The sequence below is a fragment of the Ovis canadensis genome, chromosome 4, assembly GCF_042477335.2.
Source record: "Ovis canadensis isolate MfBH-ARS-UI-01 breed Bighorn chromosome 4, ARS-UI_OviCan_v2, whole genome shotgun sequence".
Lineage (NCBI taxonomy): Eukaryota > Metazoa > Chordata > Mammalia > Artiodactyla > Bovidae > Ovis > Ovis canadensis.
In genome coordinates, this window is record NC_091248.1 from 64,881,326 (window position 1) to 64,899,007 (window position 17,682).

Below are 17,682 nucleotides of genomic sequence, written 5' to 3' on the forward strand. Positions count from 1 at the left end.
TCTAGTGGCTTTTGAAATGCTCTAAAAAGTCTGGCTTTGTTTTGTTTTTGTGACTTACCCTGCTGAAGTGTGTAGCAGGAAAGAGATGGGATTCCCAGTAAATAGAAATCCAGGTTCCTTATCATCACCCCCTTGCAATCTGAGTAGATTCCATTTTCATCTGTACAGTATGTTAGTGTTCCAGTAAGATTGTTTTGAAAAAGTGTTTGGCTGCCACAGAGTATTTGGAAAACCACTGATATAATTTAATCTGCTTTTCTAGAGGAAGACATTTAGTCTCATGGGTCAGTGTCTTGACCTACCCCACATCACTGAATTTGTGGCAGAGCATGTTAGATCCTAAATCTCTTGATAATTTTTTTCTGTAAATCTATTGACATGTAATAACAAAATTGACTTCTCTCTTTCCTTTTATTTCCTCTGATGAATTTGTCTTCAGTAGTCTGAGCCAGGAATTCTTAGGAAGCCAAGTTAATCCTCTGGCCAGATCTCTGGCCAAGGGTTGTCTGAACTCTGCTTCGAGAGTTAATGATATTGGACAATTAGGTGGGACCTATTAGCTCAGCTTGGAAAGACTGTCACGCCTGGCCTTGGAAATGGACACAGCCTCCAGGAAACCCTGGGATCTGGGAGACTTTGAGATAAAGGAATAAAGATTTATGCTTTTGCCAAGTCCAAAATGCAGAGATAGGAGTAGGATAAATAAAGAAACTAAATGGTGAGCACATTACTGGTAAACCCATTTTTAATGAAAGCTGCAAATTGAAACAAATATAGCTGCAAACTTCATTTACATGAAAGGGTCTTGAGTGAGGTCATACAGTCAATGATAGCAATGAAGTTGTCAGCTTCCAGCCCTTCAGCAGTTTTGATTAGTAAGGAACAGTTGGCAGACCCCACCCTGAGGCATTATTCAAGAGCCACCTGACTTCTTATTACTCAGAATAAGCATATTTTTCAAGTAAAATTTTATTCTATGTTTATTCCTTAGTAAATGAGAATTACTAAGACAATTAGACTAGTGGCTAAGAGCCTGATCTTTGAAATCAGGCTACCTGGGTTCAATCTTGGCTTCGTCCTAAGATTGTGTGGCCTTGGACAGTTTCTGTATCCATCATAATAGTTGCTGACTCATGGAATTGCTGGGGTGGGGGATTATGTGGGACAGTGATGCACATAAAACCTTTTACAAAAGTCCCTAAACCATGGTGAACAATCAGAGGGTAGCTCCTGGGGTTGCAGAACTCTAGCAACACCCCAGTAACTCAAAGCTTTCCAGCGGACTTCACTAACAATCCGGTATCAAAAGTGAGTGGAAAGGTGCTTGGAGTAGAAAGTTGACTTTGAAAACATTCTCTCCAACCTTAAAAGGATATCAGAATCTATGTGGACTCAAATAGAAAGGTAAAAGAAACACCTCACTATATATTCTTTTGATAATGGGAAGTTAATTTGAGTCCCTGTCTACACGATATTCCACAAATTCTAGAGCAGAGATCCCAAACTGGTCTATAGACCAGTACCCGTCTGTGACAGTTTTCAACTAAATCAGAATAAGGAAAACACTTTGGTGGGTTCTTCATAAAACTTAATGTATACCTTTGTGTATATTCCTGAAAACTTGTCTTTTTTTTTTTTTAATATAGCTTTTGGCAGTTTTTCGATTTAAAGTGTTAATACTTGCATATGCGGTGTGCAGACTGCGCCATTGGTGGGCCATAGCGGTGAGTATGCCTGGTGAGTGGTTCCCCCCTCCAGTGCTGGTGGCCAAGGCCTGCTCACAAGTGGGCTGAGCTGGGGGCATGTGTGGTTTCCATCTGAGTTGAATCCCCCTGGCTTCTCCTGAATCCCTGTCCTTCACACCTCAGTAGGTTTTGTTCTCCAGGGCTTCTCTCCAGAGGTGATGAGTAGCTATCTTTATTGCTATGGAAACTGAGACAAATGAAGAATCCAGGGGGGCCTAGCAGTGATTGTGGTCCAAGCACCAGCCCACCGTCTACCTCATTTTGCAAATGAGAGATAAGTTCGGTCCCTCTGTCTCAAAGCAGTTTGGACCATTTCCTCTTGAAAACTTCTTAGTGATTTTTCGCCATTTGGTCTCTGCTGATTTTGATCCCTGCCTTCCTCCCTGTGATACCCGCCTCCCTCCAGTCTTAGAGGTAAAAGTTCCCTTTTATTGCTGCCTTCAGATTTCTAGAAGGCAGTGGCATTTTTTACTCACCTCCATTTCCTGGCATCCAGCCCAGAGCTTTGGCACAACCTCTTCTCAATAAATATTCATTGGTTGAAAGAAGAATTATAAGCAATTCTGCCTGAATTATTTTTGCCATTTCCATGGACCTCTGAACAGTCACCTTGTTGAGAGCTCTAAACAAAGCAGGTATATGGGGGAAGCTCCCCAGACTGGAAGACTTGGGCAGGACTAAACTGTGTGAGACCTTGGTCTGTGTGGGCCTGGCACAGGCTTGTCCAGCTGGGCATGGAGTTGTGCGCTGTCCTAAGAGGGCATCCACCATGTGCCTTGTCTGCCTGGACCATCTCTTCTGAGCATCCACAGAACCCTGGGCTGCTATCAAACCATCCATTGAACCCCAAGCTCACATTTCATGGATGAGGCCATCAGTTTCAGTCAGACTCAGCTCCCTTTCCTGAATGTACGCTATTGCTGATCCCAAACAGCTGTGATGGTTGTCACTTGCCCATTTTCTCCAGCCATCCCAATTTGGGACATTCTGTTCAGTTTCCATGATGTGTACTGGTATCTTTCAGAAAATCTGTCTCAATGTTTGTTTTAGAAAGTGGTTGACTGTGCAGTGAGTTTTAAGAAACCTTCTTCAATCTCTAGCTTGAAATTATCAAAGGGTCACTTTAAGCACATCCATTTTATTGTTTCTGATTCTTTTTTCTAAAAACATTTACAGAGAGGGGGCCAGGCAGCTGGAAGGAGTCAGCTGGTTCCTGAAAAGTACTTGGTGTCAGCCAGAAAAATTAATTAGTATCAGAATGTAAGATGCCTCCTCTCCCAATGCTGGGGTATCTGTGTGTGTATGTATTAACATGTATATGTGCATGTGTGTGTGTGTGCCTGTGTGTGTTGTGTTTTGCTAACAAAACTGACTCTGCAACTTTATTAATAGTGACCAAGTATGACACCTGGTATTTCTTGACCTCCATTTTGTCAGTCAAGACTCCTGTTGGCATTCACTTTGGTTAGGTTTCTTATTGCTGCATATATTAGTTAGAGGATGAAGACACAAGGCCCAGGTCCTGTGGGAATAATCTCTGGGCTTCCTGAGCCCTGGGGGAGCCCTGCCTCACTTTCACTGGTCCCTTCTACGCAGAGAGCATCTTTACATGTTGTACCCTCCAGTGGACAGAATTGAGTTTCCCAACATAGCAGCCTGTGGGTAAAGGGAAACCTCAAGCTGCCACGCAGGGCATCCGTGCCATGAGGAAGCCCTCTTTGCCTCCATCTGGTTTAGGGGACAAAGGAAGAGTGACATGGGAGGAAGCCAGGTGCGCCAGGGCCTTTTCAAGTATTACCTGATCCTGGCTCAGATGGTTCTCCTGCATGAGAGAGATGCCTTTACAGTGCCACATATCTGATTTGAATGTTGCTGGATTATGTGTCTTTCAGTTGACAACAGCAGTGACCAGTGCCTTTTTATTAGCAAAAGTGATCCTCTCAAAGGTATGGCTTTCCACTTTTTTGTGCCGTGACTGTCTGTGCTGATGTCTTGTTCTCTAGAATAAGCTCATGGTAACTGTCTCTCTCTCCTGGTCATGTCTGTTCCAGCTTTTCTCACAAGGGGCTTTTGGCTATGTGCTGCCTATCATTTCCTTCATCCTTGCCTGGATCGAGACGTGGTTCCTGGACTTCAAAGTGTTACCTCAAGAGGCAGAAGAAGAAAACAGTAAGTTTCTCTCCGAGTTTACCTCCTGAGACTAGCCAGGTTGGGGGAGGGGCTGCAGAGTTCTGGCTTTGTTTTTTTTAGTTTTTTAATTTTTATTTTATATTGGCATATAGTTGATTTACAGTGTTTATTAGTGTCACATGTATAACAAAGTGATTTAGTTGTTCATATACATATATTTATTTCTTTCCAGATTCTTTTCCCATACAGGATATTACAGAGTATTGAATAGCGTTCCCTATGCTATACAGTAGGTCCTTGTTGATGATGTATCTTATATATATTAGTGTATATATGTAATTGGGATTACCTCCTAGTTCATCCCTTCCTCTCCCACCTTTCCCTTTTGGTAACCATAAATTTGTTTTCTAAGCCTATGAGTCCATTTCTGTTTTGTTAATGAGTTCATTTGTATCGATTTTTAGATTCCATGTGTAAGTAATTATCATATTTATCTTGGTCTGACCTGTTTCACTTAGTATGATGATCCCTAGGTCCAGCCACGTTGCAGCAAATGGCATTATTTCATACTTCTTTAAAGGCTGAGTAATATTTCATTGTATACATGTACCATTCTTCTTTATCCATTTATCTGTCAGTGGACATCTAGGTTGCTTCTGTGTCCTGGCTATTGTAAATAGTGCTGCAGTGAACATCAGGGTGCATGTATCTTTTTGAACTATGGTGTACTCCAGATATATGCCCAGGAGTGGGATTGCTGGATCACATGGTAGCTTTATTTTTAGTTTTTTATACTCCATACTGTTCGTCATCGTGGCTGGGACAATTTACATTCCCACCAAAAGTGCAGGAGGGTTCTGAGATCTGGCTTTGCATGGAGCTGTGGGTGGAGTTAGGCAGATCTGGAGTCTCTGCTCTGCAGGCTGCAGGAGACATTGCTGGAAGAGTTGGATGAAGGGACAGGGGCAGGATGTGGCCCCTTGCTCCAGCTGTTAGGGCAGACTTCCCTGGAAGGAAGTGTGAATACTGGTGAAAAAGACATTCCAGCAGCAACAACAGTAGCCAACGCCTCCTTCTCCTCAGACAGGTTGACCTTTTCTCCCTGTTGAGAAGAGGAGCATTTGGTGCCAAGGTAGCAGTTCTACATAGAAGTTTTTGATTCTCCAGAGTCTCCTATCACTGTCCATCCCACAGGTGGTGCCTTTGGGCTGCCATGTGAATAACTGAGTGCCTTCAGGGGGACTGTTGATGGGTTGCTGATGGAGATGGAAAGGAGAGGAGGAAGTTAGCCAGCCAGAGAGATGTTCACCCGTCTCAGGCTTTCCATCCTCCTCTGAGTAGCTGGCATTGTGTGGTCATGAATCCTGTTAAAGTTGTTATCATCTCCTTGTGTGGCTTTGAGCATCACAGCATGTTCACTGGAAATCCAAATGATTGAACTTTAGACTGGAATTCTTCTCTGCATAATGGCCTTAGTGGAAGCACACACATTCCACCTGTCCCCTTAGACACATATAATCAAAGTTCAAAGCAGAGACTCAGACAGTTGTAAAACTTGCTGTTTTTATGTTCTCTGTCATCTGGCTGGATTTGCCCCACCTAATAGGCAAAAAAAAATTTTCTTATGTCTTATGGAAAGTTAAACATGATTATAACCTCAAGATATAGTAGAAGGAAAAATAACCTTGTAAGTGGTTTTATTTTTCAGAAGTTCATATACAAAGATGAAATCGATGAGAAAGGAATTATCATTCAAGAAGAGATTTTAAAACACATTAATCAGACTAAGATCCATCTTCTATCCTGTGCCCTCTCTTCTTTAATGAAACTGTATTATGGAAAAGGGACAAGTAAAGCTAAATGAAGCCACTTGTTAAAAAGAGGAATTCCATGGTAATTCAGTGGTTAGGACTCTGGGCTTCCACTACAGGGGGTGTGGGTTCAGACCCTGCTTAGGGAACTAAGATCCCTCGTGCTTCCAGGCCTGGCCAAAAGTAAAAAAATAAAAATTGTTTAAGTTGTATATAAACATCAAACTGAACTTTAGTGAAAGTATGTCAACTGTTCGTGTGACTGAGGCTTGCATGCCTATGTGATTAAACTAAAGTCACTAATAAAGCAAAACACATAATTAGTGAAAACATTGAAAATAGCATTTATTTTCACTGTAACCAATATTACATGCACATCTAGCACCTGCTGTTTGGCCTGGTGCTTCCTCCAGCTTTATCTCGGTGTAACTCAGCTGTAGGCAGAAGAATGCATTGTTGACAGCCTCTCTGCTAGTGTTTTTTTTGCTTTTATGCTGGCATTTCTCTAACCAGATGTAGACTGGAGGCCATTTGTACAAGCTCATGAGTTCTTTTTTCTGTTTGGCTTTGTGCTTTGGTTTTGATGTTGATTTCTATAGGGAAGTAGGTATTTCCAGATGGGAAGATTCTATTAACACTTAGTTTTTGGTTGAAAGATTTTTCAAAGTATCCTATCCTACTAAGAGTTTTAAAAATGTAATAATAACACTTTTATTTTGTTTAACCTGGCCACAAAGCTACCAGAACAGTGGCATCATTCCCAGCATCTGAATTTCTTCTCTTCCAGGACTCTTGATAGTTCAAGATGCCTCAGAGAGGGCGGCGCTGATTCCTGGGGGTCTTTCTGATGGTCAGTTTTATTCTCCTCCTGAATCTGAAGCAGGTAGAAAATTTGATTTATCATTTATGTTTTTGTCTATCATTCAAAAGCTTTCCCCCCTCACCTAACCCCCTGTACGTCTCAATACACTTAGCAAACATTTAACATACCAGACATTTAGGATGTGAATATAAATAAGATGTGGTCTTGATGTGCAACTCATGATGAGATACAGAGATGCAAAAATAAACATAATAGAGGGCCTTACACACTGATACATGAACAGGGGAGAGTCTTGATGCTCTGTTATCTGTCACCCCCTGATTGACCTTCCTCCAGAATCCCCCATGTCTGAGAGCACCACCCACCCCTTTGCCCATGTCAGAAACCAGAGCCTCACTGGGGACTCCGCCCCTTTCCTATGGCCCATAGTTCACCATGCCATTTTGAACCACTTTGTTGCTACCTCCTTGATTTCATTTAAATTGTCATCACTTCTGTTTCTGCAACAGCCTCCTCCTCAGTTGCCTTCTCCCAAACAGCCACCATAATACCATGTTAGATAGAATGACTGCATTGTTCTAAGGGTTCCTCATAACCTCTCTAAGGAGGTTAAACTCTCATTATCCCTGTTTTAGAGATCAGCAAGTTGAGGCCCAGAGAGGTGAGATAGTTCATCCAATATTACACAGAGAGTAAGAGGGTGGAGCTTGGACTTGAACCCCAGCTCCAGGGCTAGCATCTATGATCACAGCTAATATATGCAAATTTTATATATTTTTAAATATTAGCAAAATTGACCATGTTATTATTCCCTTGCCTAAAAGCCTTCAGTGACACAAAAGATTAAGAAAGTGATTGGATCCTAAGCCTGGCAGGAAGCACCTGTATGTCCACCTACCATGGTCCAAACTCTCCTCTCATGATGCTCCTGTGTGCCATTCTTAGATTTCTGAAAGTATACCAGAGCCCCCAAGCCATTGTGCATCTTGCTTGTTCTACCCTTGACATACCTCTGTGGTCCCAGTGTCCACTCAGATGTTGAGAAGCCTTCCTCATCCCACCCTACCATTCCCCCTGACTCCCATAAGTCGTGGGTAGGGCATCTTTTTGCCTCATGTTCGTAAGATCCCTTCCACAGCACTGTCATCCTGTGTTGACTGCACTGACTTTGGCAGTGACTTGGCCTATTTCTGTTATTAGGATATAAACTTGAGTTAGAGACTACATTATTTTATTCTCACACTACACATAGTAAATATTTTAAACACACACACACACACAATAGAGTAAAACAAACTCCAGGCAAAAAGAGCCATGTGAAGATCAAAGATATCCCATTGTGACATAGGGAGTCAGGGGAACTTGAAGTAACTTGATATTCTGGACTATTGGTGTTGAATTTAAAAGCAATATAAAAGAAAATCATAGGGCTTCCCTTGTGGTGCAGTGATTAAGAATCTGCCTTTCAATGCAACGGACACTGGTTTGGTCCCTGGTCCAGGAAGATCCAACATGCCACAGAGCAACTAAGCCCCATGTGCCACAACTGCTGAGCCTGAGCTCTAAAGCCCGGGAGCTGCAACTACTGAGCCCATGCATTGCAACTACTGAAGCCCGTGACCTAGAGCCTGTGCTCTGCATCAAGAGAAGCCGCTGCAATGAGACGCCTGTGCTCCGCAACAAACAGTAAAGCCTGCAGGTAGCAACAAAGACCCAGCCCAGCTAAAAAATAAAATAAATAAGTAAATCTTAAAAAACAACAACAACAAAATTTTAGAGTCAGATGAAATAAAGATATGATTGAGCAGAAAAGCTATTTCTCAGTCAACAGACGCTAGGATGAGTATTAAACTTTTCATTACCTCATTATAAGGATGATTTCCTTGAGATTTTTGTATGTCAGAGGACTCATTTTTTTTTTTTGAAGTTTAGATTATAGTTCATGATTTTGTGTACCTTTTTTCCTGAGACTAATAGAATTTCTCAGCACCTATGTATACTTTTTTTTTTAAAATCAGAAGTTCAGAACAGCAGGATAATAATGTGAGGAATACCTCCTCAGGCATTTTCCATCAAGCAAGCCATGGGCTTCCTCCTTTGACTTTTACCACCCCCTAGTGGCAGTTGAAAGCATTACCAACGTCATAGAATTACGAAGCTAAACAAGCAACACTGTAAGCATTCCACTGGGTGGCTGCATTGTTTAAGACAAAGACCAGATAGTAGTGGGCAGAGGAGTGTTCAAGGTGACTTACTTTACTGTATATTTTCATTGTCTGTGTTCAATTTAGGAAAGAATTAAGATTAAAAACTATTCTTGGAATTAATGTGCCCAGAAAAGATTTTACTCTAAAACTTTCTTGTTAGGTCAGTGGACAAATATTAAATGGTTTTCAGCAGCAGAAGTTATAAGCTTTTTATCCTAATACCCTGCTGATTGGCCCCTAGTCGTTAAGAGGACAGCTGGGGCCTGCCTTGCCTGTTGTCTGTCTTTCTCTAGTACCAAGTTGAGTACCTGGTACATAGTAAACTTAGAACTTTTGAAGGAATGAATAAAGAGAGGAAGAAAGAAATTGGAAACACCAGAAATTTAAATGTTAGCATTTTTGCTTGTAAAGGAATGGCTTGAATTTTAGAGTCCCAGAGCCTTGGAAAATTAGCGCATTTTAGTGGATGTATTTTAAAGGATATAAGGTGGTTTGTTTGCAGATTTCCTTGCTGCTTTAGCCGTATCCTGTTTGCCTGTGTGTTAAGTGGAAAGAATGAGGAAGCCCACTTCTCTCTCAGATGGTCGGGTTGAAGTTCTTATGTGCTCAGATAATTTAAATGAACCAGTTGGATAAAAGGTAATTTATCACATCCTGAATCACTGAACGGTTGACTTAAAGAATAACTCAGTTGCATCCTGTCATCTGTGCTAAACAAGTCTAGATGGAGGCACTGAAAATTTAATTTGATACCATCCACGCTGGTGTGGGCTGCCTGTGAAATTATGTCCCCTGTGGTGTGGCTGCAGATGTGTCTTCTCAGTTGTTGTTAATTCTTTCATTTTTAAGCCTGAGTTCTTAGGAGTTATCCTTGTGTCCATAGAGTGTAGTGCTAACCAGTGATTGGACAGGTTTTGTGATCTCTCACCTTGGTTAAGACTTGTATCCTCGGCCAGATGGCCATTTGTATGTATTGGATAGCGCATTTGAATTTCAGGTCTTTTCGAGTCTTCTTCCGCTTGTGCTTTTTGCTGAATATTTTTGCATCTCTTCTACACATGTTTACAGCCTCAAAGTCGCCTGGTCTAGCATGGATTCTCTTGGGTTTCCGTTGAGTTTGCACACAGCTTCAGGCAAGCATATGCTCGCTGCAGCCTTGACCATCACCTCAAACCAGCAGAGACCCTGGGCTTTATGTTCACACACCAGTTGCACCATTGCATTACTCCTCACCTCAAATGAAAGGAGCTCCTTCAACTGTGTAAATCTGCTGCCAGTCCTCACAGCCTGCCATACTCGGAAGAACCTTCTTCATACCGTGAAGCTGAGTGATGGAAGGTGGAGGAACAATATTGTTCTCTCACTTCTGCAGTTTTTCAAGCACTTCTCACAAAGTTTCAAGCTTTAGGTTGCCTCCCTAGCACTGAATTTGCTGTTTGGTTCATTAGTTTCTATAGTCACTTTTCGGAAAAGACTGGTTGAACTTGTTCTTTGACAATAGCCAGAACACCATAGTAGCTTTCACTTTGGGATTAGGGCAAGCATATGTATTATTGTGTTTTAAAAATTTGACTTTATTTAGGACTTCCCAGTAGTTCAAAAGCATGTCAGTTTTTTGTGGCTTGAATGCCGTTACCCTCACAGGTGGAAAGTGAGCCTGATAACAGGAAGGCTCCATGTGACCACCTTCCTTAGACTCCTTGCAAGTGAGATGGCAGTTAAACTACCCTGGAGTCTCTAAGATTTCCGGCAGTGTAATAAGCTGGGAAGTGAAGCCTTCCTGCCGCTGTATCTTTATGTATTTGCTTTACCACAAACCTAATCTGAACGACATGACATTTGTGAGGTTTAGGTGTGGGACACAGACTTTTCTTAAGCTTCTTCGGGGGTTCATTCTTCTGTGCCAGATTTGTTCTTGGCCATAATCCAGGCAGACGTTCTCCCAAAAGTGCCCCTTTTTAAAAAGAAATAAAATTATTGGAATATAGTTGATTTACAGTGTGGTGTTAGTTTCAGTTGTATAGCAAAATGCATCAATTATACACATATGTAATATCTACTCTTTTAAAGATTGTTTTCCTTTATAGGTCATTATAGAGTATTGAGTAGAGTTCTGTGTGCTATACAATAGGTCCTTATAAGGTATCTATTTTGTATATAGTATTGCGTCTGTGTCAGTCCCACTCTCCCCATTTATCCTGCCCCCCAATTTCCCTCCTGGTGAAAGTGTCCTTTTTGAACTGTATTATGCGATAAGAGTAAAGTGGCAGTGAAGCAGGCTGCTCTTGTAGGTGAGTAGGTAACATCCTAACCTGTCCCCTTGGTCTCCTCACCACCGTCTTTAGTTCCCTTCCCTAAGTATGAGAGGAATGTGTAATTGCTATAAAAATGTGAAAAGAACAAAAGTAGAAGATAACTGTCCTTCAAACTATTGAGCAACATTAGTGTTGACAGTTTGTTTCTTTCTACTTTTGTGTTTGTAATTTACATAATGTGTGTTGGCTATACTGTCTATTATTTATACCCTTTTAAAAAAGTTGTAAAGTCACTTTAAGTTTATTGTAGAAATTTTGGAATATCCAAAATGTACATAAGTCACCTGGTCTTATATAAAGGGATGGTCTTTTTTTTTCCTAGTCTTACTGATTCATGCTAGTATATAAAGTTATAAGTTTTTATCAAATATGATCTTATACTATATTTCTTGTTATATATTTGCTTTTACTTTTATTGCATATACATTTCCTGTGTTATGTACTATAGAATTATATTTCCATGAAATATAATAATATAATAATTTTCTATACTCAGACATTAGATTTTTCTTCTTATTTTTAGAGGGAAAATCTCATAATGGAAAAAAGTGTTATTTCCTCAAGAATATATCCTAAGGATATCATCCCAGAAAAATGACTGGGTCAAATTCAAGAATAGTAGAAGGTAGAGGCTTGCCTGGTGATCCAGCGGTAAAGACTCCATGCTTCCAATGTAGAGGGCATGGATTCGGTCCCTGGTCAGGGAACTAAGATCCCACATCCTGCATGTTGTGGCCAAAAAATGAATAAAAATAAGAATTGAAAAATAAAGTATGTTCTTAAAAGAACAGAATAATAGAAGGCTCATGCAACATTGACTCAGAATGGTTGTAACTACGGTTGCTGAAACAGCACACAGTGGTGACTATCAGCTTCCCCCATACTTTAGACTCCCTCTCTCACTCACTGAATACAGCCATTTTTCAAATACGTATGTTAAATTATTTATACCAAAGAGATTTTTCACTTGAAAACCAGGTAAGCTTTTCAGCAAAGAAGCAGACGAGGAGGATCAGTGGATAATATAGTTCTTGGTCTATATGAATATTTTTAGAAGAACATACATGAAATCCATTGGACAGATTAGTGTGAATGATATTTAAAGGTTTTCCTTCTATAAGATATAATGTACAACTATTTTACAGTTTCATTAACTTAAATCTCTTGTGGATTAAACACATGTAGCCCTCATTTAAAATTTTATGCACGTATATTATAATGTTAAAGAAATCATTTGTTACTGTAATTGAATGTGGTACTTTTTCTCCTTCCCCTTCTCTACCATCTAGGATCTGAAAATGAAGCTGAAGAAAAGCAGGACAGTGAAAAACCACTTTTAGAACTATGAGTAAGACTTGTTAAAGTAAGTCTTTGAAAATGAAACTGTAATAGTGATGTAGTTAAATATGGAGCCTTCCTTCAAGTAGATTCAAAGTTAAATTCAGAAAATATGAGAGTAATTATAGTTATATTTCTCCTAATTATGTGAATTTGTCAGGCACATTTCATTATGTAAAATCTCTTAACATTTTTTAGGTATAAATTGGTGGAGGATGAAAACTACGTCAGAGTCCCACATTTCTGAATAAGGGTTACTTAGTTCATTTTTGTGTCTTGGAGCCAGAATGTCTCCATGTCAGGCATGATTTAATGACAAACCCTGACTTCTGAGGGCAGCGAGGGCAGCAGTCGCGGGAGGTGGTACTGTTCTTGTCTCCACTGGCAGGGAAGACTGAGGGGGAGTGACTGGTCCAGGGTCCCACAGCTGGCAGGGGCAGAGCCAGGACTCAGGCGCCCCGTCTGTACCAGCACCCACTCTGGTCCTCACAGGCGGGTCGTCTCTGGAGTGTGTTGGAGCTTCTGAGATGACAGGTGTGGTCCAGTCACGGCAGTCGGGCTCCCTGTGCCTCCAGGTCAGGGCACAGTGTTCAGTCCCTTCAAATCATCAAAGGAAGCATTTCAGCCTCACAGATATGAGCAAACAAACAGTCAATTGCAAAAGCCGTAACTCTGCTTAATTATTTAACCACAGAAGGGAAAGAGTAGATCTTAAAACTTCATCGGATAAGAAAAAATAATCTGTAACTATGTATAGTGAAGGATGTTAACTTATGTAGACTTATTGTGGTGACCATTTCAAAATATATACAAATATAGAGTCATTATGTGATATAACTTAAACTAATAAAGTGTTATTTATCAATTATATCTCAATGAAAAATAATGAAATAAAATTTTAAAGCAGGAAAAAGTAGTGCACTGATTCATAGAAGGTGGGCAGTTGGCACAGAGTCAGATAGGCCAGCAGAGGCAGCTGGAGTCCTGGTATTGGAGGCCCTGCATCAGTGGTATCCACCGTGCTTCGGGCCCTTTTCCTACAACAGTGTTCAGACATAAGGCAAAATCGTGGGCGTGTGAATAGTAGATGCTTTTCTAAAAGGCTTTAAGTTCTTGTGTTGCCCCACCCATGGTTTTGCAAGTGTAGCCTTTTGCCTTTTTACATTGCATCTCAAACATTGTTGTGTTTTCTCTTCTTCTAAGTGTGAAAAACCTTCATTGAAAGTCACCAGAAAGAAAAAGAAACTGGAGATGGGGTCTCCCTATTGAAGGTTGAAATGGTGACATCCACTGCTGACATTATTGAGCGGCTAATAAAGAATTTATTTATTGTAATACCTCACAGACATGGTACCACACCCATGCCCATTTCTGTCACCTGCCTGTGGCTGGAAAGATAATGCCATGGTCCACCCTATATTCAGTGAGACTGGATCTGACCTGTCAGTGAATAGTTGCAGAAAGTCTTGTGCTGTGTTCCTAATCAAAGAGACTTCTTAATATATTGGAATAACACTTTTTTAGTATGCAAAATATCTTTTTATTTTGATTTGCAGAATGGAATTTTTTTCTCATGTTTTGAATTTCTTTTGTATTTTTTTTTAACTCCCTACATTTCCCTTATGTTTTTTAACTCATGCACATGCGCTATTTGTACAATTTTAAAAGGTAATAAACTCCAACATATCAAAATGGTTAGTTTTATTTTTCCTGTTTGCATTATGTATTTGGCCTAAAGTGTTAAAATTACAAAAGGGGAACCTGAGGGATTGTGAATGCATATAGAAGGTCACCAGAGATAGACTCTTTCTCTTAGAAGTATGATCTAAAATAGTCTGAATACCCTTCTTTAAACCCTTTCTATGAAATTATTTCCCCTTGTGTTTCGTTAGCTGGAATCAAAATGAACTCAATTCTGTTGTGAGCGGTTTTTGTTAAAAAGAAATATTCACCTCAGTGCTTCATGGGAAGCAGCATGTCTGTCAGTTCCCTGTCATTATTCATTATGTCATTTAAGAACAGAAGTGCAGCTGGAGCTCCCTGGGAGCCTGGGGCCTCACCAGAAGGAGCACCTTATGTGGAGAAAGGCGGAGCTCCAGGGTCAGGCTGTGGACTAAAACCTCCAGACTTCAATGGTGTCATCACAGTGAGAACGCCCTGTCCCAGGAGTGGACTCGCGTCTATACCACGACCACACAGGGCCTGAGCCGGACATCGGTGTGTGACTTTAACCTAGGAAGGAGCTCTCCCCCTACACTCAGGCTGGACTAGTAGGACGTGGCCAGTCCTCCTGGGAGGGCAGGGACCCCAGATGTTGGCTCTCAGAGAAAAGACAAGAGGAAGGAAGGATGTGACTTGATTGTGCTGCAAGTTCAGACTGTGACAGTTGAAGCCTTGACCTCAGCCATAGAGCCCTGCTTCTCTCTGGGGCTGGATGGACGGAGTGCAGGGCCTGGACCCCTGCTCTGGACCTGCTGGTTGGGGAAGGGGGGCACCTGCTCTTCATGCTCATGTTGCTGAGCAGCCCTCTGCTATTCACCTTTCACACTGTCATCTGATTTACCATCTGGAAAGCCTTGCTCAGATCGACTCTGAAGTCATTTTGTCCCTTTAGGGGGCTTGGGTGACTAGTATATATGATACTCAATTGCACAGCTAGGTGACCCCAGGGCCTTCTGTATCTTGTTTCTCAAGAGGGAGAAAGCACATCCCTGTTGCACACATCTGCAGTCTTTCTATGTCATTGGGTTCGGGGATCGGGTCTCATGTTACCTGGTCTACACTGAGAAAACAAAACCAAGACATAGCAGCCTCACAGATCATGGAAGAGCACAGGTGGTTGGGGGAAGGAGTCCTGTGTTCCAAGGAGTCCTGTCTGCCCTTTCCTTCAGGGTCTTGAGGTGCAGCATTTGGACATCTGAGCATAAGGTTCCCAACTCACAGAGGAGCTCATTGGATGAACTCTGTCTATAAAAGTGGGGAACCTGAACCCCCAGCCCAGAGTATGTGTGATAACAACTGCAAGACTGTGCAGAAGGACCTTTTATTCCATTAGCTATGACCCTTTGAAAGTGAGCAAAGTTGGTTGTGGTTTAACTGTTCTCAATTTTTTGTGACACCCCAGCTACACTTTGCAGAGATCCAGCCAGTCAAGACCAGTTTAACTTTGAGCTTTTTCCACGAATCAACCACACTTGACAGAGCAGGTGAACAAAACTGAAACCTGAGAGGGTGAAACCCCACCAACCACACCAGCACCCTTCTGCTGCCACTCAGGCGGTCTCCCCACCCCCACTGCCCTCCCTTCTCTGCACCTCCCAGGCCAGGGCTGCCCAGGGTGAGAGAGGCAGGAAGTTGCTGAGAAGTTGGAAATTACCTAGCGTTGTCCTCGGCCCCGGCAAGGAAATCAGCTGCACAAAACTTTCGGTGATTTGCTGTTTTTCCATCTTGCCTTCTATGCTCTCCCAATGCAGAAATAGTTTCAGATTGCTAAGAGGAGGGCCAGATATTTGGGCTAAAGATGCCTGATCACATTCTTCAGAACCAAGAAGACTAAATTAGATTTCTTCTTTCTTGTATCTGGTTGCTCTTCTTTTGTTTCCAGATCTGAACTGCTATTTGGTTTTCAAAAGAACTGGTTTCACGTAAGCTGAAGCAAATTGTAAGCAAACAAACAAAAAAACACCTTCTCAATTTTAAAGGAGACAATGTTTTTTCTGATACACAAAAAGGATTTCGAATCACTTATTTTTTTCACCCACGCACCATGCAGTGAACTTTTTGTTTTGTCTGTACCTATAAAAATAGACACTTGTATAAATGAGCACTGTTATAATATGTGTTACTATTATTACTCCGTAGAAAAAGTGATCAAAGGACATGAATAAATACTGCAGAGGAAAGGAAATCTGAATTGACTTTAAATATATGAAGAGATGCTTACCCTCACTCACAAAAAGAGAAAAGCAAATTAAAACCACAATGAGATAAATGAGATACTATTTTTCACCTGACAAATCAGCAAAATCCTGTCCTATGACATCACTCTTCTGGCATTAACCTACACTGTGGTATAGGTGCAGGTTGGTGCTATGTCCATCACAGGCAATCCTAAAGGAAATCAACCCTGAATATTCATTGGAAGAACTGATGTTGATGCTGAAACTCCAATACTTTGGCCACCTGATGCAAAGAACTGACCCAGTGGAAAAAACTCTGATGCTGGGGAAGATTAAGGGCAAGAGGTGAAGGGGGCGACAGAGGATGAGATGGTTGGATGGCATCACTGACTCAATGGACATGAGTTTGAGCAAGCTCAGGGATATAGTGATGGGCAGAGAAGCCTGGGGTGCTGCAGTTCATGGGGTCGCAGAGTTGGACACAACTGAGCAACCATCATGGGCAAGTTGGCCATTGCTGTCAAAATGACCCAATACACATAGTCAGAGTAACACAAAACACTTAGAATTTCAACATTTTTTGTAATAGCGAAAGAGTGGGAAAAAGCCAATAATATATCATGGGGGAATTTTGTAAAGTATTGTGTATTCACCAGTGAAATATCACACAGCTTTCTATGTATCCCTAGAGACTGATGAAAGAACCCTATGCTGTGTAAGCGCAAAGAAGTGCAGAATAATGTAAATTGTTTACTACCTTTGTGTATGAAGCAGGAAATTAGAGTATGTATTCATGCATATACATTTGTGTTTTATTTATTTACTATTTGTATGTTCATTTGAATTTGCTAAATAAATAAAAGCTAGAATGATGCAGAGGAAGTGGAAGTGTAACCTGTAAGAGGTAGGGAGGTACATAACAGTGGTTGAAGCAAGATATCTTAATGCAGTTTTTAGTGTTTGTTGATTTTGATTCATGTGATGCTATAATCTAATGGTTTAACTGGGGTTTCCCAGGCATAATAGTTTTCAAGTACACTTCTTAATTTTCCTTTTCGTTAAATAACTTACATTTTGGGGGAAGATACATAGTAGTCTATCATATGACATCCTTTATTTTTTAGTTTCTAATTGGGCTTTTGGATTACTTTGGATTTCTGTAAATGGTGCTATAGTGAACCAACATCTTGGCACCTAGATCTTAGTACTTATATTTTATTTCCTTAGGAAATTGATGTGTCAGTGGTCAGAACATGTTCCAGGGAAGCAAGTTCTATACTATAATGAGCCCTGTGATGGTTCCTTGCTGCCTGAGATCTGAGCTGGCAACGTTGGAACTGTTTTGACCACTTGCTGCCTCAACCAGTTGCACATTCAAATTACTGAAAGAAAATTTTTTAAAGTCTGATGCCTG

General features: G+C 41.1%; 1 protein-coding gene and 1 long non-coding RNA gene across 4 annotated transcripts in view; one reads left to right on the top strand and one right to left on the bottom strand.

Moving 5' to 3' along the window:
• STARD3NL (STARD3 N-terminal like) overlaps positions 1-17,682 on the top strand; it is a 75,489-nt gene that overhangs the window by 42,520 nt on the left and 15,287 nt on the right. For 2 of the 3 annotated variants that reach the window (XM_069587933.1, XM_069587934.1), the window contains 6 exons: positions 1,647-1,724; positions 3,638-3,691; positions 3,797-3,914; positions 6,474-6,569; positions 12,321-12,394; positions 13,573-14,061. In XM_069587933.1, coding sequence (XP_069444034.1) covers positions 1,647-1,724; positions 3,638-3,691; positions 3,797-3,914; positions 6,474-6,569; positions 12,321-12,379 — 405 coding nt within the window. In that variant the 3' untranslated portion in view covers positions 12,380-12,394; positions 13,573-14,061. Of the gene's footprint in view, positions 1-1,646; positions 1,725-3,637; positions 3,692-3,796; positions 3,915-6,473; positions 6,570-12,320; positions 12,395-13,572; positions 14,062-17,682 lie in introns of those variants that run through there. The other variant, XM_069587932.1, reaches the window with a different exon arrangement.
• LOC138439313 (uncharacterized) lies at positions 12,481-15,984 on the bottom strand. The gene is made up of 2 exons (XR_011256676.1): positions 15,746-15,984; positions 12,481-12,966 (listed from the first exon to the last, which is right to left on the bottom strand). It is a non-coding gene; the product is annotated as an uncharacterized lncRNA (long non-coding RNA).